General features: G+C 39.9%; 1 protein-coding gene across 2 annotated transcripts; it reads left to right on the top strand.

Annotated features, from left to right (window-relative positions):
- The first annotated feature begins 5,345 nt into the window (after positions 1 to 5,345).
- Positions 5,346 to 23,787, top strand: LOC137594514 (high-affinity choline transporter 1-like). Of its 2 annotated transcripts, none has more exons than XM_068314047.1 (9): positions 5,346 to 5,423; positions 7,083 to 7,272; positions 7,414 to 7,527; positions 16,984 to 17,139; positions 17,246 to 17,394; positions 17,562 to 17,708; positions 18,543 to 18,696; positions 21,689 to 21,906; positions 22,123 to 23,787. In XM_068314047.1, exons 2-9 carry the CDS (start codon positions 7,089 to 7,091, stop codon positions 22,618 to 22,620), a joined length of 1,620 nt encoding a protein of 539 aa, XP_068170148.1. In that variant the 5' UTR covers positions 5,346 to 5,423; positions 7,083 to 7,088; the 3' UTR covers positions 22,621 to 23,787. The 2 variants fall into 2 exon arrangements, with proteins under 2 accessions (XP_068170148.1, XP_068170149.1); XM_068314048.1 differs by lacking the exon at positions 5,346 to 5,423 and adding an exon at positions 5,733 to 5,904.
- Positions 23,788 to 25,680: the final 1,893 nt, after the last annotated feature.

The following is a 25,680-nucleotide window of genomic DNA, read 5'->3' as shown; positions in this document are numbered from 1 at the left end:
CATTTATCTGGGGCACTAAGTACTCTACTTCCCATAGCGTGTTAAAAAATGTCATAAAAACTTCAGTTATTAAAAGAAATCAAGACAATACTTTTTATATCAAAATTCAGTTATTTATTTATTACAAATGTAGTAAGTCAAGAACTGTAATCCAGCTGGGTAGTTTAATCGTAACTAAATTGAAATCAATTCCAGCCTATGCTTTCCACATATTTCCATGTATCATTATGCAAAATTTGTTGGCTACATTATCAATTTTTACATAAGAATCATATGACATTAAAATGAAAATGTGAACGCTTGCAGCCTCTTGCCAACGATGTACAAACTGCACAGAAAGGAATTGAACTTGGAACCTTCTGACTGTGAGAAAACAGCGCCATCCATTGCACCACCTCTGTTTAGTAATTTGATAAACTTCCACAGCACACATGATGATTTCTCATGGCGTCCTTACATGCTGTGGCACAGTGGTTGGAATACACTGGTTTGAATGAATGCCATGGCTAGTTATAATGTTTACATCTTTTTAGAAAAGAGACTCCCTTTGCCAGTTAGGACAGAGGTATCTTTAATTGTCATTGCTGCAATTTGGATTTTGAGCAGTCTTTGTCAGAATATTCAACTGTGGATCCTTGACTCATTTCACATGCTGTTGTTTTCACTATGAACACTTGGGCAACATTTATTTAAATGTCTTTTCTGAAGCTTGTTCTGTTTGATGCCTTTTCCCCATGATGAACAGCGTCTTTGTATGCCCACTTTTTACAGAAAATGGATAACCATTTTAATATACAATGAAAATTTTCCACTGTCCAATGATATTCTTTAGAGTGCTTACCTCTGTGATATCATTTTCACAAAACAGGATGAAGGAGGGGTTTGTGCAGTATATATACAGGAAAAATGAAATTGAAATTTCAATATCAGGCCTGGAAATACTATGTTCTGCCTCAGTGTTGCCCTGTCCACCACAACAATGTCAAGTGTTTTAATAAAATGCTTGCATTAACTAAATAGAAGTATTCAAAGAGTATTAATCCTTCTTCAAATGTCTGAAATTTCAAATGATGACACAATATTGTTAATGTCTTAGGAATTGGCTGAAGACACACATCTGTCATGGACTAGCTTTCCAATCAGATTAAACACTTCCAAAAAAACTTCAAGACACAGATGATTCATCTTCATGCAGTTTACTGGGAATCTTGGGAAACTTTAATCACAGTACAATGAAATGTCTGCTTTACTGAGAAGATAAATATACAGTAATATGGACAGGGTCTGGACAACTCATTCATTCATTTTCTGCTGCTGTATCTGCTGTAGCAGGTAATGGGGAGCTGGAGCCTATCCCAGCTGACATAGGGAGTGAGGCGGGGGACACTCCGGGCACGACGCCAGTGCACCAAAGAGCCACACACAAAGACATACAACCATGCACACACACACACTCACTCCTACGGACAATTTGGGACCGGCCAATCAACCTGAAGCGCATGCTTTTGGAGGTGGGAGGAAACCAGAGAACCCATAGAGAACCCACGCAGACAAGGGGAGAACATGTGAACTCCACACAGAGCGGGACTCGAACCTGGACCCGCCGTGTTGTGAGGTGACAGCGCTACCCACTACGCCACCGTTCCGCCCGGTCTGGACAACTAGTCTAGCTAATATGAAAAAAAAGAAAAGAAACAGAGCTCACCTAGTCAAATGACAAGCAGCAGTTATATCCACTCAAACACAAAATATCAACAGCTTCACGTCATTAGATGAACAATACTCACAGACATTGCTGTAGCAAAGAGGGAAAAGAAGGAACAATGTTTTAACAAAGGAGCTACTGACTGTTAATTAAGAATGCGAGTGAACAGTGACTGATCACCACATGGTGAAGTTTGCTTGACTACCAGAATACACTGGTTGTCTGTTTATATGGTTAGGACAAAAACACCATACTGAACTAAAATTAAATCGCAAACGTATTGGGACATGACCTCAGTTTTCTACAGATGATGTGTCTTTAAAGCAGACTGCTGATACAGCACTTGACTCCCACTAGACAGAATCCTGCAGTTCAAATGACACATTCAGTCTAAATATCTTCTTTGGTGTTTCACAGCTTCATGATAGTGAGACACAAGCAAGGTGGCAAATGGTGCCGGCCAGAGATGATGATGGGGCGAGTCTCGTCTACGCTTAGACTCTTCTGTTCAGCCTCCTACCCTCACAAATCCATCTTGGTCAAAAGGGTGCAATTTCCGCAGACTGCTGGGAGATAGGATATTGGATCTGGAGTTGATGCACCTGTGCTCCTCCTCATAGCACTCACTTTGAACATATCCTGCACACTTTGACAACTCTTCCTCTGTAGACAGGCAGATGTGCCCACCAACGCTCAAATCCAAAAATCATTGTACACCCAAAAATTTTCACATGTATGAATCTGTGTGCATACATACATGAATCCACCCACATTTTCTTTGTACATCCCAACTGACGTGGAATTGAGCACATATGTAAGAGTACGTACAACCCCTCCCTGTCCACACCTCTATTTAAATATGCAAATCATATTTAAATAAGCCCTGTGCCTGAGGATCCCTTCTCTGTACAATCAAAAATGTTTAAAAAATGACATTGAAAGACATGAAAAAAAGAATTTCACAGAAAGCTAATTTAACACCATACTTTTGGAGTTGGATACAGACAAAAATGAGCTCTTTTGCACGCTGTCCTACTACGGATGTCAGTGCTGTGGGGGTCAGAGAAGCACATACGAGCAAAAGTGAAAAAGAAGTTGTTCAACATCAAGGTGATGTGAAGCAGATAATGGCTGCCCAAAGCCAAAGTGTGGCCAAAACAGAGGGTGGGGGTGAAGCAGGAGAAGAGGGGCCCACCCCGTGTAAACAGAGTCACCGCAATTCTGGATGAACTGCTCTCTTAGGTGTGTGAGCACACATGAATGATTCTGATTACCCCGGAGGTATGTAAGCGGACACCAGCTGCTGATGATGTCCGCTTGACCGGCTATATCCCCCTGTGCTGTGCTGGAGTCACAAGAAGAGCCATAGGAGGCATAAATGATCACAAATATTGATGACTCAATAACTGCATTCTTGAATAAGTGAATTCCTTGTCCTTTCCTTTTTACATGGATGAAATCAAACGTTACCTGCCCCAAATGGCCGCCATGGGTAGGATGAACATTCATGAGTCCAGCTGCTAGTTCATCTGGTGGGGGGGTATGCTTCTCTGGCAGTGGTATGGCATGCTGGTGCACAATGCAGTACAGTACATCTTCTTGGGATTGTTTAGCATTATTAAAAGTTAATAGCATGAACAATGCTATGTGCTAGCTCATCAAAAGAAATTCTCCATGTTATGTTAGCATGATAATGGGCAATGCCGTGCATAGCACTGTAGTCTCACAGCTAGCTAAAAGAACAGTATTAATTTTAAAGACTAAATGTGGTCATGTCTGTGCATTCTAAATGTTAATTTCTAACGAACACAATTGAATTTGTTAACTTTGCTGTTAAGTGGCAATTGTTTCAGTGGCAGAAGCCCATAAATATACACTGGATGGCATCTACATTGACAAAGTGATGATTTTGCACAGTATACTGTATATGTATATAAATGACTAAAGGTTTGAGCATCAAAAATTTAGTATCTTTTCTTCAATCTGTTAGTGCTATTCTCTAATGTTGCTTTTTCTGTGATACTTAACTGCACTTACGACGGCTTGGATTAGTTGTAATGTGTAGAATATCAGAAACTGACCTACAGTATGTTAAATAAAGTCAAGCTGACATGTAGGAAAAAATAGATGAAGATTTTATACTGCTCATTCAAGTGGCTACTTAGTGTCTGACGACTGGGGGGATATTCCAGATATTTAATATACTGGGAGTGGTTGACGTTAATGACAGGGGTTGGAACCGGTCATAAAGGTTTTAGCTACTGTATACGCTATAAGCCTCCCCCCAAAGAGGCTGAAGTCCTCTGAAAGTGGAAGACTTCATTCAACACAGAGATCTGCAATGCCCTGGATGACTGAGAATCTCCACAGACAATAGTTACATTGGCTTATGTTGGTCACTTCTTCATTATATGCCAATAATTTATACATGTCTTGTATCAGAAATTAAAAAACCCCATAAGAAGTCACTAATAACTACTAAAAAACAATTATTTGAGCAATGTGACAGAGGATGTCATAAAATATGTCTTAAATATGTTTCTTAACTGTTGGTATCCTGCAACATCTTCTTGAATATTAATATTGTCTTCCTCATGGTTTGCATGGTCTACTACTCTTACCAATTGCTGATGAGAGTTCCAAATCAAATCAAAGAAAATCTTTCAAAAAGCCAGTTGGATTTAGTGTATATGCTCCAAAATAAAAATCAGCTACCAATGAAACAACCCACAATATGGTTAAAATAATGGTTTCTGTGTAGATTCTCAATTATCCAGGGTCATGGTTATCCAAAGCTGTTTAGATCAGTCCACTGGACTTTAAAATAATCATACGCTGAGGCTGAGGTCGTTCTGAGGTGCCCCGTGCCATCAGGGGGTACAATGACTCTCTTAGGAGGAGCGGGGGGGAGGTGGCGAGGTCAGCACGCGGTTGAATGGATTTAATTTAATTTTATACTGTTTATATTTTAATTTTATACTTTTTATATTTCAATTTTTTACTGTTTATATTTTAATTTAATTTTATACTGTTTATATTTTAATTTGATACTGTTTATATTTTAGTTATAGTTTAGTATATAAGTCCTGTTAGTGCTGCATGTGTCTGTTAGTGTAGTGTGTGTCTTGTGGTATGTCCTGTGATGACAGTGTTTCTTTTTCTCCTGGTGTCTGTCTATCTATCTATCTATCTATCTATCTATCTATCTATCTATCTATCTATCTATCTATCTATCTATCTATCTATCTATCTATCTATCTATCTATCTATCTATCTATGTATCTATCTATCTATCTATCTATCTATCTATCTATCTATCTATCTATCTATCTATCTATCTATCTATCTATCTATCTATCTATCTATCTATCTATCTATCTATCTATCTATCTATCTATCTATCTATCCATCCATCCATCTATCCATCCATCCATCCATCCATCCATCCATCCGTCCGTCCATCCATCCATCCATCTACACTTGGCAGTAAAAAAAACCTGTTTGATATTTGAAGGCTGCCAAAGGGGAAAAAACAGTTCTAAATTTGGCCAGTTTGCAGGTAGTACACTTTGTCTTTGCCAGAAAGACATGTTTCCAAAATTCCCACACTGCGCGGTGCAAGTGAACACATCAGAAGAGACATACGAGTGGCAGTACAGTAGTATCCTGTGTCGGTCAGCAGTCCCATAGACTTGTCTTTGTACGCCTCCTGACAAATGTAAGTTTGAGAGTTGGTTCTGTATTCTGCATGTGTAAATATTTAGACATGAATGTGTTTGCGGACTTCTTTTGTTGTCAGTTTGTAGGATGTGATTCAGAACTAACTGTTCCTTCACAGCAATTAGAAATTCGCTTCCTTCTTTTCTAACTTATGTTCTCTTCTAGTTATTTTCCTCTCCTGCTCTGTTGTTTGGAGTCTGTCGCGGCTTAGAGTAAAGTTATGTGGAGTCAGGCATCATGCTTTATTTTCGATGTTATCCAGCGGTGGAGGTGTTGTTCGGGTTGGGCAGTGACATGACCTGTGCCATAGAGACATCATTGTGTCCCCACCAGAAAACCTATCGACGCCCTTGTTGCGTAACGGACTTTTGTCACCAGCCGCTTGTGTGTGTGTTGTCTCCGGCTGCGTTAGCTCCTCACGCCCCGCGGGGAGCACCGATGTCTGAAAGTCCAGAGTGGATCTTGATAGCTACTGGAAGGTACGAGATAGATAAAGTCATGCATTTGCGATTATAATAAAGTAAGTCCAACTTTGTAAATTGTATTTGAATTAATTTGATTGATAATTATTTTCGCTGCGGTGCACTGGCGGCGCGCCCGGCGTGTCCCCCGCCTCACGCCCTAAGCCCGCTGGGATAGGCTCCAGCTCCCCGCGACCCGCTACGGCGGACAAAAAGCAGAAAAAGCTGGTTGAATGGTAATTATTATCAATTGACATTCATCTTCATAATCTTCATAGTTCATCTTCATAGTGTTAGTCACAGGTCCAAACCTCCAGATCGTGGGGGCAGTGGGGTATTTAGAGCTGAAGCTCCAAAAGCTGACATGTAACACCTTTTTTAGGTACTTATGTCACACACTACAAGCTACTTTATGACACTTTAATGAATTAATAGTTGGTGGATTATCTGTGGAATATGCGTTGATTAATATTTGGCTGTCAAAAGTGAAGGTCCTTCTCCTTCTTTTTTAGAATTTCATTCATTTTCCCAAAAAACAAAAGAACACTAGTTCTTTAATTTCACATTTGATACATAAACTGTATTACAGAATAGACCCCTCTCAGACTACATTGATACAGATGCACACCATGCACACATTGAACAGCCTATATGGTTAAACTATACTCGCAGAATCACATCAGTTCCCGCTGGCTGGAATGTGTGGATAAGCGATTAGACTGTAGATTAAGTCATTTAATTTGAGGGCAGATAATGCATTTCCTGTTGTGATTTAAAGAAGAAAACAACGTAGTCTAGAATGGAAGCAGAGCTGAAAATTTGTGCCTCACTTCTCTCTTTTTTTTCTCCCCCCTCTCTCATTCTCCCTCTCTCACTCTTCCACTCTCTCCCTTTCTCTCTTTTGGTTCCTCTCATATGTAAAACATCGTTGAGGATGTAATAAATGAACCAGCTCATTCCAATGAGATGTTATCACCTTAACTAGAATTAAAATGTTATTGTTATAAAGAGGATGGTTTTATTGCTCAAAACAATCCAAAAGCAAAAAAACCCAAAACAAAATATGATAAAACCTATTTTTGTTTCTTTTTCACATGGTTTGAGCAACACACCCTGGAATACTGCTTGCAACAAGTACACAGATGAACTGCAAGGGACATTTAGCATAACTGATTGAATGTGCTTTGTGTCACCAGACCGTCATGGCAGTGAATGTCCCTGGACTGGTGGTTGTGGTCATTTTTTATGTCGGCATCCTGTTTATTGGAATCTGGGCATCTCGTAAATCAAAGAAAGCAGAGAAGTCCTGTGCTGGTACCAAAAGTGAAGTTACCATTGTGGGTGGCCGCAACATCAGTGTCCTGGTTGGAGTTTTCACCACAACAGGTAAAACATTTAATATGACTATCCTATTTTTTCATCTTGGTTTGCCTTCTTTCTCCTGTAAGCTATGTGCTCCTTTCAATGTGTTTTGTTGCTTAATATTTTTATTAATTATTTTTTGGGTTTTATCATTTTTGTTTCAAGCAACATGGGTTGGTGGTGGCTACATCCTGGGAACTGCTGAAGTTGTTTATTCTCCCAAACAAGGACTCATCTGGGCTATAGGGCCTCCTGCCTTTGCCATCAATTTAATTCTGGGTAAGTACCTGGAAGAAATTTAAAAAATAAATGGTAGGAGTGGGTAATAAACAGCTGGAAGGGCCGAAGTCATATTTGTCAATGGACATGTTTCATAGTCACCATCAAAATAAGCAGTCACACAAGGGGAGGCTCATTCAACCATCCATCCATCCATTTTCTACTGCTTCATTCACCCTGGCAGGTCGCTGGAGCCTATCCCAGGCAACTGAGGGCGTGAGGCAGGGGAAACTCTGGGCATGACGCCAGTGCGCTGCAGAGCCACACAGGGACAGACAAACATGCACGCACACACTCACACACTACTGGCAATTTGGAACGTCCAATTAACCTGAAGTGCATGTTTTTGGAGGTGGGAGGAAGTCGGAGAACCCCGAGAGAACCCACACAGATATAGGGAGAACACGCAAACTCTGCACAGAGCTCGACTTGAACCCGGAACCACCTTGCTGTGCAGCGACAGCGCTACCCACTGCGCCACTGTGCCACGCCGGTCAACCATTTATCCTAAAAGAAATTTTGGATTGTTTTTGCTGGGTATAAATTAGACATAATAACTTGGACTGGAGGTGACACGGTAGCGCAGTGGGTAGCGCAGTTGCTGCACAGCAAGGCGGTTCCTGGTTTGTGTCCCGCTCTGTGTAGAGTTTGCATGTTCTCCCCGTGTTTGCGTGGATTCTCACTTCAGGTGAACTGGCCGGCTCCAAATTGTCCAAAGCTGTGAGTGGTGCGTGGCTCTGCGGTGCAGTGGCGTCCCCTACCTCACGCCTCCTGTTGGCTATGATAGGCTCCAGCACTCTGCAACTCGCAACAGCGGATGAAGCAGGTATTGACAATGAATGATTGAATTTTTTACTGTCAAAATTCTCAATGTTATTTAATGAACAGATGACATATTATATCACTAAGGTGCATGATACAGATATCTGGGATTGGGGGATAATATCCTTTCTCTTAGATCACAAGTTACACACAGCACAAGGTAAGCTTTTTTTGCATTACAGACATCATTGACTTCTGAGGGACTATGCATTTTATTGAAACCACTGGTACACATATGCCAGCTCAATTTGGATTTGTAGATGTGATTGGTTCAGTAATTTTGCTATTTAATTTTCATCTATCGGTAAATAAAAGAAGAAGCTACAAACATGTTTAGATAAAAATTATGAGAAAGAATAATTAAAAAAATAAATTATGGATCAGAAAAGTTAAGAAAAGAAGCATGGTGGGGCAGGATGCAGACAAAAATTGCTCAAAATGTACACATCCTTTCCATGATGGAAGGTCCAAGGTTACCAAAACCACTCTCAGCTTAGCAGTCATACAGACAAGACAGGTTAGCAATATTAACCAGCTTTTTGCAGATGCTTTTGATGCTGGCAGTCAGTCATATGAGTTAGCAAATTGAACCCACGTGTTTGTGTTGCAATCGCCTTTCCTCCTATCCTCCCTGTTTGGTATCTGTCAAGTTAGAACTTACATCATCACCAATTCCCTGCATGTGGACATGACAGCTGCAACCAACGTATCACTAGTAGTCACACTACAATCCATGTTCATAAAATATAAATGAAAACGCTGAAACCTATTCTGGTGTCGTTACAAGTGTAATGTCATTGTTATGTCCATTCTTTGTAAAGACATGTAAAGATGGGGAGGTGGATGTGAACGGTTCAAGACCAGAACAAAAACCACTGAGTGGTAGTTGGAAGGGTGACAGTTTACCTCCTAAACACTGCCAAGATGCCCTTGAACAAGTGTTTGTGTGTGTGTCTGTGCGTGTGTGTGTATGTGTGTGTGTGTGTGTGTGTGTGCGTGCGTGTGTGTGTGTGTGTGTGCAACGGCCTGTATATGTGCGAAAGATATGAGTGGGAAGATCATTTCCCTGTGGGGATCATTGCGTTAAAAAAACACATAAAAGATGGACTGATTGCTGTGAAGCCATTAGCCAAAAGCACACTGCCTCTTCACACAAGACTTGCTTTATCAATACAACTTTTCCTTTATGGTAAACAAGGCTCTTCAACCGCTCTGCAGAAAAACAAACTTCATTATTAATTATTATTAGCTGACAAGGCAACTGCCAGTAGTGGAGTAGAAAGAGAGGGATAGGATGACCCCAGATTTGGTGGTGGTGAGGAGGAGGTGTAGACAGATGAGACGGAACAAGAGAAGGACTAAGACAATGGAATAAGAACCACCAAAACAGTGGCAGGTAGAGGTGTGGTGTGCAGGGCTGGGCAAAGCAATGGATGCTCCTATTTCAGTCACACGGAAATGATAAACATATCATGATCTTCATCTTAATAGTTTAATGAATTAGAGATCTGTTTTGTTTTGACTTCAGTAATAGTGATGGATTGTTGGTAATCTTATTGGTTATACTTTTTTTTTCTTACAGATGCAGAAGTACAATATACACAGGGCAAAGAAGGCTCAAACACAGGGTACAACCAAATGAAAATGAGGGCTTTGATTATTTTGCATACCTGGCCTCCAAACGTAAATGTTTTTTTCTTACCATTTTCAACAATCCCTGGGCAAATGAATGCGTACCTCTTAAAATAAGTTATTAAGAGAATCTGGCTCAACTATTCTAACAAAGAAAAAACACTACAGTACTGTTTGTTTGGCATATGCAGAGTCCTCTCCATGTACCTCGAGACATGATTGTAATCCTCTCTGTGACTGAGGTTGTAAGGGAAAAAAGTCAGAAGTGATACATTTCTTAAGTCAAACATTTCCAATTTAAAACAACTAAATCATTTTAATCTGCTCCAGCCTTGTAAAAAAGCCCCAAACCCCTGTAAATGAAAAAACACATATTTTTTATCAACCAAAAGACACACATACTTTACCTGTGCATAATTAATTATATAAATTACGTAAACAATGAGAAAATATTAAATGAAATGCAAAAGTCACAAGCACATGTAACCTTCGTCTTTCCTCCACGAAAGAGAAGGAAATCCAATCTCAGATGATGTTGTATCCGTCTGCCAAGTAGCAAGGTGGCCCGAGGCAAGGGTCGCATCTTGGATTTTGCTCGTATGTCAGACAAATATATGGACAGCACGACAGCTCGTATCTCAAATAACTCTTACGTCAAGCAGCTCTTATCTCAAGATACTACTGTATTTCTTGGGATGTAAGAAGTCAGTATGTTTTTTGTGCAGATGGACACTACACTGAATGTTACCTCCACAAACCACTTATTATCAGTTATCCTCAGATATTGTATGTGATTGATGTGGGCTATGAGTCATCAACTGGGGAATATTTTGCGTGGTTACATAAAGAAACTCTGGCAAAGGTAGACACTAGCATTGGGGATTGTGTTGGCAATTCTACAGATGGAGTTGCGAATTTTCCTTGTACTCTGCAGACAGAGCTTCAGAGTACAAGGAGTTCTCTGCCTTACAGTCAAGAGTCTCCTAACAAAGTACACATCTGGTACTGCGTACATCAGTTTGATATCAGTTTAAGTGGTGGTGATGTCTGCAAATGTCTTTGCTGAGTGGGCTAACGACAAGTGAAAGGAGAACAGATCCAAAAAGGTGTTCAGGTGGCACTACCTGAAATTAGAATTCTATGCCAGGAGAAGAAGAATTCTATGACAGGAAAGGCAGCAGAGGAAGGTCATTGCAATGCATGGGATCAGTACAGGGCCAAGGTACATATTATTCTGAACACAGTGACCCAGGGCATCTGGAATTGTTTTTCAGCAAATGGAGCTCTTTATGATCTTTATTCCTTCAGCAGAGGAACTTGAACTGTAGTCTAGACTCTAGACTACAGACACAATAGAAAATGAGGAGCTGACTGACACCAGTTGCCCCTCCAGTAAGGACTGCCGCATGGCAGAGAAGCAATAAAGTCCTTACTGTGTGTTTAAGGTCCTCTGGAGCTGAGGTTTCTTTAAGTGTGAATGAACAGGTGAGCAAAGGAGAATATAAGAAATTAGCTATGAATGCAAAAGCTCTGAAAACAACCAAAAAGGTAAAAATACTCACGTCTCTAACCAATCTTATGCAAGTTCATTTGATTTTTTTTTTCTCTTCTTGATTTGCTTCAATCTGGATGAAAGAGAACCTACACAGACACTTTTAAAGTAACTCATCACAATGATTCAATTGTTGATGCAATTGTACCCTGATGATAACTTATACTTACACTCCTAAGAATAGATTGTCGTAAATCTGACACACCGGACCATTGATGCTCAACCAAAGACACACATGCACACGTAGGCGCACGCACGCACGCACGCACGCACGCACGCACACACACACACACACACACACACACACACACACACACACACACACACACACACACACACATAAATGACATTTACACAAGTACAGTAGAAGCCACTATATAGTACTTTGAAGTCATGAAGCCATAAAAGCCAGTCTGGGCATAATGTTGTTACCAGCCTGTGTGTTGTTGACAAATGTTCTTTACATGCTAGAGTTACAATAATGCCTCAAGGAATCCTGTGTCCGGCCAGACAACAAAGTGCAGTTGCTGCTCAGTATCTCACTTGAATTAATAGTGAAGCTCATAAAAATGTGGGAGTCGTTTCAGACAAAATTTGCAGACAGACTGTCTTTACCTGGAGGACTACCTGTCCTCCAGGAAAGAGTTTCCTCATTGCAAAGAAGAAATCACTACCATCCCACCTCATATTTCCTTGAGATCAAGAAAAGTAGTCTTATCTACGCTCAAGGCGGTATGGAACTTACAGATTTGCCATTTTTAGCTTGTGACTGTCATATCACATAAAACGGTATTAAAGAATGTTCAAGTGAGGTGTTCATATTTCATTTGGTTTCTAATGGTTAAGGTGAAATGAAAATATAAACAGCAGATCTACAACTCGTTTTACCACTTCCACCCTGATGTAAACGGATATAAACACTGACCTGCTGTAGATGTATTATATATATTGTTGTCGGGAAACAAAACATGGCACGCAGCCTTGACATGAATTCAACTCTATTTCTGCTTTATTTCGCAATGCAAAGACTATACAACTCCCAGAGTCAATGCAACACCAACCATATATTTCTCTTTTTTTTAAAGAAGCTTATCGACTATTAACGTTACTTTAAATGATTGTAAACTCGTAAATATTTATACCTCATTTAGAAGAAGGAAAAATTATGATAACCATAACAGTGATACAGTGATACCATATATTACTAATGTTACTATCAGCAGAGAAACGTAATTCTTTTACTGTCAGTTCCATTTAATTTTAACTTCAGTAAGTAATTAAACTAAATAATTTTTCAACAAATATTGGTACCTGACTGTGCAGATCATATTTACTAGAATGGCTTTTGATGTGTTCTGTTTGTTGGTGTATTGTTTGCACAGCTGCTCCTCAACAGTGGGATGTATTTGCTTGTTGGGTCAATATTCAATTTTGAGCACATCCTGCTGTTTAAGGTGAGCTTATGGTGACACTCCTATGATGCTGTGAGGTGTTGTGTTGTATATGAGCAGGAACTGCTGTATTAAGGGTTTTTATGATTTTTTTCTTATGCTTAGCTTTGAGGAGTGTGTCTTTGAGAGTCCCATTACAGCACTATATGACTCCATTTGCTTTAAGATAATACAGTTACACATATGTGTATGATATCTCTTTCTGCAAGGAACTCTGAAAATTCTCTTGACATAAATTGTGTCCCTTCGCCATTGCTGCGGTTGTGATTGAGAGAATAATGGTGACCTCCCTTCACTTTGTGTATTAGTCAGTCAGTTTCAGTGCATAGCATTTGTTTGATGAGTCCTTTGGTATGACAGTGTTGACTCCCATCGTCTGCCATGGGCCATCAGGGAGTGGAATCAGTTTAAGTGCTGGGTTGTTTAAGATTCAAGTCACATTTGTCACATGGGCACGCCAGAGACATATAGTTTTGCAAAAACTTTGCATACCATGCAGTAAAACTGAGGACTGTGGTTGTGTCGTTAGGGGCTGGAGCCTCTGTAGTAACTGTGATTTGCTGTTCGTTTGGCTGGCCTGAAATAGTGTGTGTGTGTGTGTGTGTGTGTGTGTGTGTGTGTGTGTGTGTGTGTGTGTGTGTGTGTGTGTGTGTGTGTTTGTCTGTGTGTGTGTTTGTCTGTGTGTGTGTGTGTGTGTGTGTGTGTGTGTGAGTGTGTGCGTGCGTGCATATGTTTGCGTGCATGTGTTTGCGTGCATGTGTCCATGCATGCGTGCGTGTATGTGTGTATATATACGTAAATATATACTGCATATGTATATAGAACCACTAACCACAGCTGTTGTAAAAGTGTCAGCTTCCAGCCAGTGTTGTGGATTAAATGATTCTTGAAATAAACCTGCACGCCAACCATTTCTTACTGCCAACCACTTTTTACTGTGACATGAAATATGTGACTCACTATAGACAAGTATGTGGCCAACAGAGAAAACAACTGCAGTGCCTTTAACAGGTTACGGACCCTCCTGCCCCATTCAGTAGTCTCTCCTTTGATGTGGAGTCGAAAAGCTCCCACAAAGACGTCAGCGATGCCCTTCACATTCTTTTGCATTAACCACTTCATGCTCAAAGTTGACTCACCAAGTAGATGCCACAGTCAAATTGGCAATTTGACTGTGGCATCTGTACTCTCTATGGACTACGTAGCAGTGGTGGTCTCCAAAGAACATTCTTGACATCTCTGTTCCTCAGTGTGAAGGAATGGTAACTGTACCTTGATATAAATAGCTGTAAAAATGTGAAGAGTCCAGTAAGTAAATTTGAAAGCAATACTATTTTGGCCTCATCTGTCATTGTGCAGAATAACTAATGAATGGATTGTCAGCATGTAAACAAAACAGTTAACGCCACTAACTATCATGCCAAGAGCAGACAACCTTGACTCCGACACCTGACACCGTAGCTGAAAACTCTGTTTATCCTGACCACATGCAAACGAGAGAAAGGCAAGTCCACCAATTTTTAAAAATATCCCGTTTCAATGGCTGAAATGCCATTTATGTGAGGGTGACTCGCCTAAATGTATACAGAAAACTCAGTTTTTAAAAATACCTGTGTTAGTGTGGATTAGGCCTGAGACTGACGGAGGGGAGAGACATGAGGAGGAGCAGAGAGAAGACTGGCATGCACACAGAAAGAGGAAGGGAGGGGCTACCATGATACCCAGGTCAACACTAAGTTGATTAAAACCTAATGTAGTGGGATTGCTTCTAATATTCCTTTAAGACGATGTGTAAAAATATGTTGCTACTTAAAAACAGCAGCTGAAGTCCATCTTGTCAGAGTCAATTTTGTCATGAAGTCAAATCCATGTTCATGAAAGCAAAAGCCTGAGACATGCTACTGTGCTTTGATTATTACCAACTGGGAAGTTTGACTCAAAAATGCCAAAGAGCTAAAGACAACCCTCCTGCAGCTAAATATAGGATACAGAGGCAATGCAATACAGAAATCAGAGGCAATTGATTGTTCAGCATTGCAACATCGATGGTTTTACCTCCATCCCGTCATTCTCATAAAGCTGGGACAAAATCGGAGCAGGGTGAGTCATGGCGTCACCATATGCTCTATCCAAGCCATTTTACAAACACACCTACCAATGAACCCCTTGTCACTTTCAAGTAGTCATAGACTTGAATTTTCTACCCTTCCAAAATTCAGAGGTTTTAGCCTTTTATACAAGCATTTCAAACCTTGGTAGATGTGATGTCAGTGCATCGCCATCAGACACCTAAAAGCTCACTGCTTTTTCCTTGAATGGCTTTTTGTTTTGATAATATTAACTGCTGAGAATGCTATGAGGTGTTTGTTGAGCCGAGCATGGTTAGTGTGTGTACGGCTAGTGTTGTAAGTCCAAGCTAAACAGTCACAGGTATTATGACTGTAGCAAGGAGCAGCCAGGGTCACAAACTTCACACTACTCTTTAATGCCACATTGACTCACATATTGAAAAGTTCCACTGTTTCCCTCACCTGTGAAGGGACTTTTGTTTTCCTTAATGGTTGTTTCTAATGCTAATTTCTTATGCTGTAAGGGAATGAGGAAGATTGCTCATTCATAATAGTGTTTAGTATTTATACATTTGAGAACAGTAACAGACTCACCTCAACAGGCACACCTCACAGAGTTCATGGAGTCAGAATAAATACAGGAGGATAGACTTCTTGAGAATTTGTTTTGACTGTCAACTTTCTATTTTGTCTTATTGCAGTTTCATCAGACTTGTAGTGGCCTCTGTCTTGCTGATGTATAGTAGAGTCATCTGGTCAGCTGGTCTCATTGTGCGCTTTAAAGAAAAAAAAATTAATAGGAAAAGTTCAAAGCGTGCCTGTCTGTTTTAAGTTATCCTTTAATGACACCTGGTCTGTGTTTGGCTTTGAACAAGAAATTCTTCCTTGTTCAATGTTGAGATACAAATTGAAGAATTACAGACTAGTGTGTTGACTCAGATCTCTTTAATACATGCAGCGTGGAGAGAAGACTTACTGAGTGTGCTTTCACAACTGTAAGGTTTCTACAACCTTTATACCCTTATTGGGCCTTGATAAATTTATCGTTGATGACAAACATCTGAAGTTTCCTCTAGGGTTATCAGAGTTAATCAATTAATCAGCTTTTATTTATTCATGCTTAATCACATCAGCAGACATTTCAAAGCAATTACACGGACAGAAAAACCCAACAGAACCCTCCAGGGCAACACAAAGCATAAGTGATGGCAGCGGGGAAAAACTCCCTCATTGAGGAAGAAACTCCGGCCAGGACCCAGACTCTAGAGATCGGACATCCGCCTTGACCAGTTGGGTTGAAAATAAATACAATAGGGATAGGGACATGGCAAGGGAAAGAGAGAGACAGAGAGAGTGGCAGATAGACCAGATAGATTTGCTGTCTAAAGTTTAGATCCAGCCGCTGAAGGATTTTCAGACTTTCGGATGTCTTGTGTTCTAAACTTGTTCCCCACCTGTCAAGTACAAGCACATATGAGAGCAGCAGTATTTTGCAAGCATGAGAAGGGAAGTGGTTCCATTTCCCTTTAAGTAACCACACTAATTCCCCCAGGTTCTGTGAAATGCCACCGTGAGGGACACGAACAACAAGAGGACATGTAACAATGTCAGCTGTAGTCAAATCTAGCTTAGTAGCAGCTGCTTCAGATCATAAACATGGTACCATAGCTGTCTGTTGCAGACAGACATTGTGAGTAGTAACGTATTGGTCACTCTCTGTCACCGTGGGCCTGGGTAAGGACTGCTACTAAAGACAAAAAAAAGAATGAACTGTTTAGTAGAAGGTGGTGACCTCTGTGCTATTCTAAGCCTTAAGAAGGAAAAGTCTTTATCGAGTGCCGCTTTTCAGTGACAGAATAGGTTTACTGAAAGATCGTTCTACTGTTCTATTACCTCAACAGTTCTTTTTGCATGTGCTTTGTTTCTAAAGGGGGGTTGTTTTTTGCCAAACCTATGAGGTCAAAGTGCTACTTGACCATGCTGGATCCATTTCAGCATCGCTATGGTAACATGTTCACTGCAACACTCCTCCTTCCTGCTTTGGTCAGTGATATTCTGTGGGTGGCCTGCATCCTTGCTGCCCTGGGTAAGACACACATCATCTCTTGTTTTTATGCACCACCCTTAGTATCACATGGTAATGATGATGAATGCTCACATCACACTTTTCTATTTGATGCTTTTTTCTCCAGGTGGAACAATGAGTGTTATTCTTGGACTGTCTTCTGCCATCTCCATCAGTATCTCTGCAGCTGTCTCCATCTTCTACACCTTTATAGGAGGCCTCTACTCTGTTGCATATACTGATGTGATCCAGCTTTTCTTCATGTTTTCCAGCTTGGTGAGAAATGGAGGAAACACTGGGACCGAAATATAGGAGAAGTACAATATTTGTGACAAAATGACTGAAATAAATTTAATGACAAATACATTCATGATTCATTAAATATTACAAGAAATTGAGGATATTCAGCACATGTTTTTTCTTTTTCTTTTCTCTGTTTTTAGTTTATCTGCATTCCTTTTCTGGTCCTCAGTCCTGCAGTTACTGACATCTCACAAGCAGCACACGTCAACCAATCAAATGTAAATTCATGGTTAGGAACGTTGGAGCTGGCAGATGCAGGAAAATGGGCAGATGAAATGCTGCTTTTGGTTAGTAATGTGATCATGACCTAAGTTGTATCATTGCAAACGTGAAACCACAGAATCCTGGTATAGTCTTCCCATACAACATGGAAAACGTTCAATTATTCATCTAACCTGAAGAAGCTAAATTGAATTGTATTACTTAGACCTATGGTTTGGGACTTGTCATGTGGCCTCTGAACACTTGTTATATTGTACTTGAGTTTGACGTTTTCAGTATCTAGAGCCGTCTTAGCTATTCACCTCACTGTTATTAAAATGTTTTAGAATGGATTTGCCCAATACACAATCTGTGCATGTTTGTGTGTTCAACATTCCCAGGGTTTTTCACAGCAGTTTTATGTTCACGTTTATATTTTGTGGAATTCATTATTTTTGGTGCCACTAATTTTCCTTAATTGTTATTACACAGTTATTTGGTTTTTATGTCTCTTCCTGTCCTGGCAGTAAAAGATCCCCTCTAGTCATTTTGCGTTTTTAAAAAAAATTGTCTTTCCATAGTTCAGCTTTGTAACAGATTATGTAATTCCCTGTTTTATGTTAAAAAAATAAAAAAATAAAAAACAAAACAGGGAATTTCCCATTTAAGACTATATTTAGAGGGTCAGTTTTTCTCAGAACATAAACTTTCTTCCCTTTTTTTTTAATTACATTGGAATTAAAGCAAAAGGGGATCTTGTTGGAGCCAGTAAGGACAGGAAGAACATTTGCACTGACCAATAAGAAACAGCTGTTCATCCTCTTATCAAACCTGTGTTTGAGCAGTTTTAGTTATTTGCTGATCTCAAAATTGTACTCTGCTGAAGCTGGTGGTTTATATGCATGACCTGTATGTTTTAGGCTTTGGGGTCTCTAGCCTATCAGGCTCTCTACCAGAGGATCCTCTCTGCAGCCTCCTCTGCTCAGGCTCAGATCACCTGCCTCGCTGCTGCCGGGGTAGTTTTTATCATGGGAATCCCTTCAGTTGTCATTGGAGCCTTGGCATCCATTGCAGGTACTGTCTGTCTGTCCGTCCGTCCGTCTGTCTATCTATATATCTACAGTATTCCCTCACTTATTCGCACTTCACGATGCGCAGCTTCACTACATCTCGTATTTTTAAAATATTTAAATATACATAATATTTTGTCTTCAATGAGATGTAAGTTTCATCTCATCGAGTATGAGGAGAGAGCGAGAGGCGAGAAGCAAGTGTCTCCCATGAGCTGTAGTCACGTGAGACCGTACACGCATGCTATTGGCTGACTGCATCCATGTGTACGCTGCGTTACGAGACTCAAAAGCTTTTCAAACAGTCTATAAGAGTGTGGGAAAAGGTAATACAGCTATAAAGTGGTTTCATATCAGTATGGGGAGTGTTCATAAACATTTAAATTCTACGTAAATAATAAAATAAATATTTGGTTGCTATATCACGGAATTTTGTTCCTTGTGGATGGTCCTGGAACATATCAACCGCGAGTAACGAGAGATCACTGATCTGTCTGTCTGACTGTCTTTCTCTATAACTGTCTATCTGTCTGTCATCTGTCTTTTTCTATGTATTTGGATATATGGATATTCAATGTGAATTTTAATAATACAGAGATCCACCCTACCACCCACCCATCATCCATTCGTCCGCCATCCAACAAATTAGTTGAAGACAAGTTGACCGTCTTATCGTCTTCAGCTGTATTTCCGCCTTGCAGGTGTTTCCCTATTTGAACCTCCAACGTTTGTTTTGGTGTGGTCTTCAGGGAGTGAGTTTGAGCACCATGGTGAGATTGTGAGCTCTGTCTGAGGTCTAGACCATTGTTGCAGCTTATGAGTGTGATAAGGGATTTAAAAAGATCCACAATGGGAAATCAGACATTCCACTCTCTATAAAAATGGTCTACAAGTGGAGGACATTCAAAACACGTGCCAACATTCCCAGGTCTGGCTGTCCAACATTCCCAGTTCTGTTCACCTCAATAGTAAAGCACAAAATGATTAGTCTCCAAAACCCCCAAAATATCATCACAGGATTACAGAAGGATCTTAATACTGTTGATGTGAAAGTACCTTTACTATCAGAAAGACATAAGACAGGTTTGACATTAAGTGTGCAAGGAAGAAACCTTCACTCTCTCATACAAACATAAAGACCCTAAAGATGTTCACTGGAGTGAATGCAGAAAAAGATCAGGACATCTGGAATAATATTCTTTTGACAGATTTGTCTAAATTTGTATGATTTGGACAACAGAACAGAGAACATGCTTGATACCAACCCAATACAGCATTACAGGAATGGAAGCTTATACCAGCTGTTGGCTCCTACCAGCCATCCATCTGTCTATTTTCTTTTGATTGCGGTTATCTAATCTACAGCCACTTATCCACTTTGTGGGTCACAGGTCTGCTGGAGCCATTGTTTAGCGATGCTTTGCAGCAGCAGGACCTGGCTAGTTCACTAAACACAGAATCGACCAATGTTTCTTCCATTTATCAGAGGGTGCTTAATGAGTCAGTAAAAAAAATCAACCTGAAGCAGAGCTGGACCCTGCATCATGACAGTGATCCAAAACATACCAAGTTGCTGAGAACTAGAGAGTCCTGGAAAGGCAGAGTCAAAACCCAGATGAAAACGTACACACAAGAAATGCCTCAAACAAAGCTGAGAGAATTGTGCATTGAGGGGTGGGGAAAACTCTCTTTGACCAATGTTGAAGAAAGTTTTCCTTGTCGATGGCTATGAGAAGCCTCTCACTGAAGTTATTTAAGTCAATGGGGCAACACTAGCTATCAGGAGTTAACCCTATTCCCTCATTCATTCATTTTACAAACTCCACACAGAGCGGGACTCAAACTGCGGCGACAGTGCTACCCAATGCCTCACCGCGCCGACCTAGGGTGTTCTAACTTTTTCCTTTTTTTTGTTGTTTACCTGCAATTAAATAATTGATTTTTCCATGGATAAAGAAAAGCTAGATTGGATATTGATACATAACAATTTCCTAATTAAAAAATTAGTATTTAATAGGAAATTAGCATCCTAAGTTCTTCACATAACTGTATCTAATCTTTCCGTCTATTTATCTATCTGTCTGTCTGCCTGTCTTTTTACATTATGTATTGGCTTATAGGTGCTTCTATTCAGTCCATTCAAACTCAATCACCAGTTGATGAATTCAGATATTTTATGCAGTTGTGGCATAACTCCAAAACATTATATAAACATAATTAATCATACATTTATCAAAGTAACATTGCCACAGAAAAGTGATTTTGTTTTGTTTTTTTTTGTTTGTACATAGATGTGGGTGAGCTGCTTATGCATTATTTTGCCGGAGCTGAACTTAGCAATCACAACAATGATCACACACTCATGCATATGCATCGTATCTCCTTCCAAAGTTTAATAGGGACTTTTAATTTAGCCTTCCAAAATATAAAATATGCTTAAAATATACAAATATCCAATGTCTATGTGGAATATTAAGTTTTATTTTATTGTTAAGGGTACTGAGCACTGTCAAAAGGACTAAGAAGTCACCTGTGTTTACAAGGTGGAGTTCAGCTCACTCTGATTACTAGTTTAGTTTCTGGAGAAGATTTCATTTGGTATTTTTTAAAAAGGTCACAAATTACATAACATCCAAATACTCAAGTGATGTTGTTTGCTATTCAGATCTTTTCAAGTAATTTCTATTTTTTCATTTATTTTCATCGATACTAGTTTAATTTTACATCATTCTTTCAGTGGGTTTTGTTTCAGATGAAAGATTCTGGAGCCCAACTCCAAAGTATTTTCGATACTTTATATATAAGCATCTCCAGTTTATTGCAGGGGTACCGTCTCATAATTTGGGAGGTATTGCATATATATTTTGTATTTTTAAAATGTAACAATTTGTCAGAATCAGCAGAAATCTTATTTAATTTCTGTCTGTTTTTTAAGTGAAATGCTTCCTTGCCACGATTCTTTACACTGATGCCTTCACCTCTCTCTCTCCTCTAAGACTGGAACCAGACAGCATATGGTCTACCCCCTCCTATTGAACGAGGGGAGGCAGGGAAGATTCTGCCACTGGCCCTGCAGTACCTCACCCCCAGCTGGTTGTCAGTGTTAGGCATTGGTTCTGTGGCTGCAGCAGTGATGTCCTCTATGGATTCTGCACTTCTGTCCTCAGCGTCCATGTTCACACAAAACATATACAAGACAACTTTGAGGAAGCAGGTGTGTGTGTGTGTGTGTGTGTGTGTGTGTGTGTGTGTGTGTGTGTGTGTGTGTGTGTGTGTGTGTGTGTGTGTGTGTGTGTGTGTGTGTGTGTGTGTGTGTGTGTGTGTGTGTGTGTGTGTGTGTGTGTGTGTGTGTGTGTGTGTGTGTGTGTGTATGGTTTGTCACCGTGCAAATGAAATACTTTAGCATCCTTCCCTCTTTCCTTTCTTTCAGGCCTCGGAGCGTGAGCTGCAGTGGGTGATCCGTGTTACCATCCTGCTGGTTGGACTGGCAGGAATGGGCCTGGCCTTCAAGGGAGAAAGTGTGTTTGCCCTCTGGCTACTGAGTACAGAACTCCTGTACTGCATTATCCTTCCACAGCTCATCTGTGTGCTTTTCTTTGGCTCTTCTAACATCTACGGTGCTGTTTGTGGCTACATTGTGGGACTGCTGCTCCGTCTCCTGAGTGGGGAGCCCATACTCGGGATCCCTCCTGTCTTCCTGTTCCCTGGCTGGAGAGAGGAGGATGGAGTTATCACTCAGTACTTTCCCTACAGGACTCTGGCCATGCTTTGCTCCTTGATATGTATCATTACAGTGTCTAAAACGGTGGAGGTTGGCTTCCATCAGCGACTGATTCCTCAGTCATGGGATTTACTGGGAGTGTTCAAAGAGAACATTGAGGTTCCGAGGGAGGAGGAACCTGTTTGTATGACACAACTCTTGTCTTAAATTTAGTATAACCTCATTCACACACTTCTATCCATTCATCCGTCTTTTTGAAGAGGAGACGACTGTAATCGTCTCATCTTCAGCCGCTTGTCTGTCTTGCGGGTCTGCTGGAGCCAATCCCAGCTGGCGATTGGCAAGAGGCAGCTCATTCAGAAACTTTTTTCTATGCAAATTCCTAGTAACTATCTTCTTTGTTCCTGCATTGATTATGCAAATTCTGTACTATATAAGGTTACACAGCAGGGACACTTCAAGGACACTTCAAGTACTTTAAATCTTTCATAGACAGAGTTCAACACTGTTGGTATTCTTGAATTGTTTCACTATTATCTATTCTCAGACTTTCTTAAAGGTGTTTACCTCAACTTATTTGAAAAACTGAAAAGACAAAGCAATACTAGTGAACTCCTTGATGGACCAGGGTGTGATTTTTTGGAGGGGATGGGGGGAACATCCCTCTGATGGTTGTTTTGACCAATCACCCCCTTCCTATTAACATATACTGTATATACTACAAAAATGTCTTCACACGTAAATGGCAATAATGTCTGTCATTGACAGTAATTTTTTTCCAGAGCATATGTCACAAAAGTATGCTTTCTTTTTACAAACTTTTACACTCATACTGTGTAATCCAAGATTGCAACTGTGCTTTGAATTTTCTGTAAATTTAATGTTTTTGTTATTCCCGTAATAACTTGATTTTATGGAGAGATTGAAAGCTGATGATATTGTCCAGAGATCTGGCAAACTAAACATTCTTAATTTACTTTTTACACATATTAACCTAGGGCATGTCTTTTCTTATTTTGGAATTGGTACTGTATATGTTTTGTTTGTTTGTTTGTTTGTTCCCATTGGAAAATGTTGTTTTAGTTGTCTGAAGTGTTTTCATTTTATTCTGCTGCATGCTAAATTTAACAAAACTTAAATAAATGCACCATAATTGTACCTTTTCAATATTTTGTTTGAACTTTTTCCATGGGAGTTTTTCATTACAAAAACTGATAATAATGTTACTCTTGAGGTTGTTCATTGTCTCCAGACCATATATCTATAACAGAATTCTGGAAGTATATTTAGATGCCGCATAAAGATGCATTTGTTTTACAGTGTTGGGTGGGGATAAGTCCTTTTCTAATGTTTTTTTCCTGAATAAATTTTGTCATAAAATTTGTGTTTTGTCTTTCGTGTATGTATTTTACTTGATTTACCATCCAGAAGTATTTCTTCCTCTGTCTGAACCAATGATCCGATTTTCGTTAATGGTCTTCGTCAACATGCTCAGTGCAATTCTCCACTACTAACAGTAGATGGCGACACAAAGCAGCAAAGCAGATGTATTCAAACCAGACAGAGTCTCAACGAGGTGGCCCGTCCGAGAAAAACACAACTGCAGGTTTATCTGCATTAACTGGGAAAGTTTGCTGATTTTATATATGAACGCAACCCACCTCAAACGTTTGTAGTTCCTCCTGTCTCAAATGCCTCAGATTCTTTCCTTCTATTGCTGCTGAACACGGTGAGATTTATCGATCAAGATTTATCTCTAAACGGATAAAAGAAAGAAAAAAAACGAAATAAGGAGTAGATAAGGTTCATTCATTTGTGTTTGGTTTTGTTGCTAGTAATATACCAAACGGGTATAATACAGTAAACCATTTGACTTTAGCTATGTAATGTGTTTGTTTTTTTTCAATTCATAATTATTTTTTAAATATTTCATGTTCTCAAACTTCATTTAATTCTGGGTTTTAAATTACAGCATTAACCGGTCAGGTAATTTTGAAATAGTTTTGGTCATTAAAAACAAATATTACGGGACTTCCTGCCAGAACAGTTCCTGTTATCTTTACCTGCACACCAGGTGACGTTTGAAGCTGCGTCCAGGACGGAAAAGGGCCTCCGGATAAACAGCGACGCCCTTTGAGCGCCTTTGTCATCGTCGTTTCCACGATATGAATGAACGCAGAGGAGAGAGATGCCAGTCCTCCTCCGAGGAAATCCACGTCAGGGTTTGGTGGGTGTCCGTGACCGTGATATGTAGTGAAACCTGCCAGTGCACAAACATGAAACACGGGAGCGAATGTTTCTGTCCTCAGTAAGGACGCGTTAATGGAATGGAAGACAATCTGAGCTCATATAACTCTACTTTGTATGTCAGTCAGTGTATAATGTTATTCTGTGGTGGGGTAATGTTAAATGCTCTTAATCTGTGCAGCAACTTTCCTATTATATCACACAGTCTTGTGATGAAAGGTTCTTCATAATAAGTCCTTGATCTGGAAAATCTCTCCACAGAAGTTGGGAGTCTCGCTGGTATCATTTATTAATCTAATAGTTTCATTATCTGGATGCCTCCCTCTAATCTCATGGCAATTCATAAATAGTTTATGGGTAAACGATGAAAAGTGTCTTTTTCAAAAAACTCATACCAAAGTACTGTAATAAAATTAAAAACATAAAAAATAGAAACCAGATGCATGAACTTAACTTTTGTTTGAAGCCACTGCAGAATATAAAGGGTTCTTTCTTGCTGCATTACGAATCATCCTAACATGTTTAATCAAAAGGCAGTTTATGCATAATTGACAGATATGCTGAAAAAGGTTCTATTGAGCACTGTGGGAAAAAGAAAAATAATTTTGGATCTTTCCCTTTCATCTAGATCAGCTGAAATTCCTTTAGGTTGGCTGTGTAGGAAATACCCTAAGTAATTTTTTAAAATCCTGACAGAGGCAGAAACACTGGCAAAACTATTATCTGCATGGACATAATAACTGGATGATATAAAATAAACCCTTAGACTAAGGTTTGTGTCTGTTCACAACCAAAATTCTTAATTTTATTTTATATTATCTCAAAAACGGATATGTATGTGATAACAGGAGAGAGGGAACCAGAGCCCACTGCGTTCAACCTCTCTCTCTTTCTCTCTCACACACAAACACATACAAACACACACACACACACACACAGGCACGCACGTACGCACACACACGCACACACACACACATACACACACACACACACACACACACACACACGGATGAACATGTC

Source organism: Antennarius striatus, chromosome 4, assembly GCF_040054535.1.
Source record: "Antennarius striatus isolate MH-2024 chromosome 4, ASM4005453v1, whole genome shotgun sequence".
Lineage (NCBI taxonomy): Eukaryota > Metazoa > Chordata > Actinopteri > Lophiiformes > Antennariidae > Antennarius > Antennarius striatus.
Note: the sequence above shows the minus strand (reverse complement) of the source record. Positions and strands in the feature narration are given on the sequence as shown.

Excerpts from the sequence above, each read along its gene's own strand:
- LOC137594514 (XM_068314047.1), top strand. The coding sequence starts at position 7,089 with ATGGCAGTGAATGTCCCTGGACTGGTGGTTGTGGTCATTTTTTATGTC. Across the intron at positions 7,528-16,983 it reads TGCCATCAATTTAATTCTGG|GGGGGTTGTTTTTTGCCAAA; the intron begins GTAAGTACCTGG and ends TTGTTTCTAAAG. Across the intron at positions 17,709-18,542 it reads CAGATGAAATGCTGCTTTTG|GCTTTGGGGTCTCTAGCCTA; the intron begins GTTAGTAATGTG and ends TGTATGTTTTAG.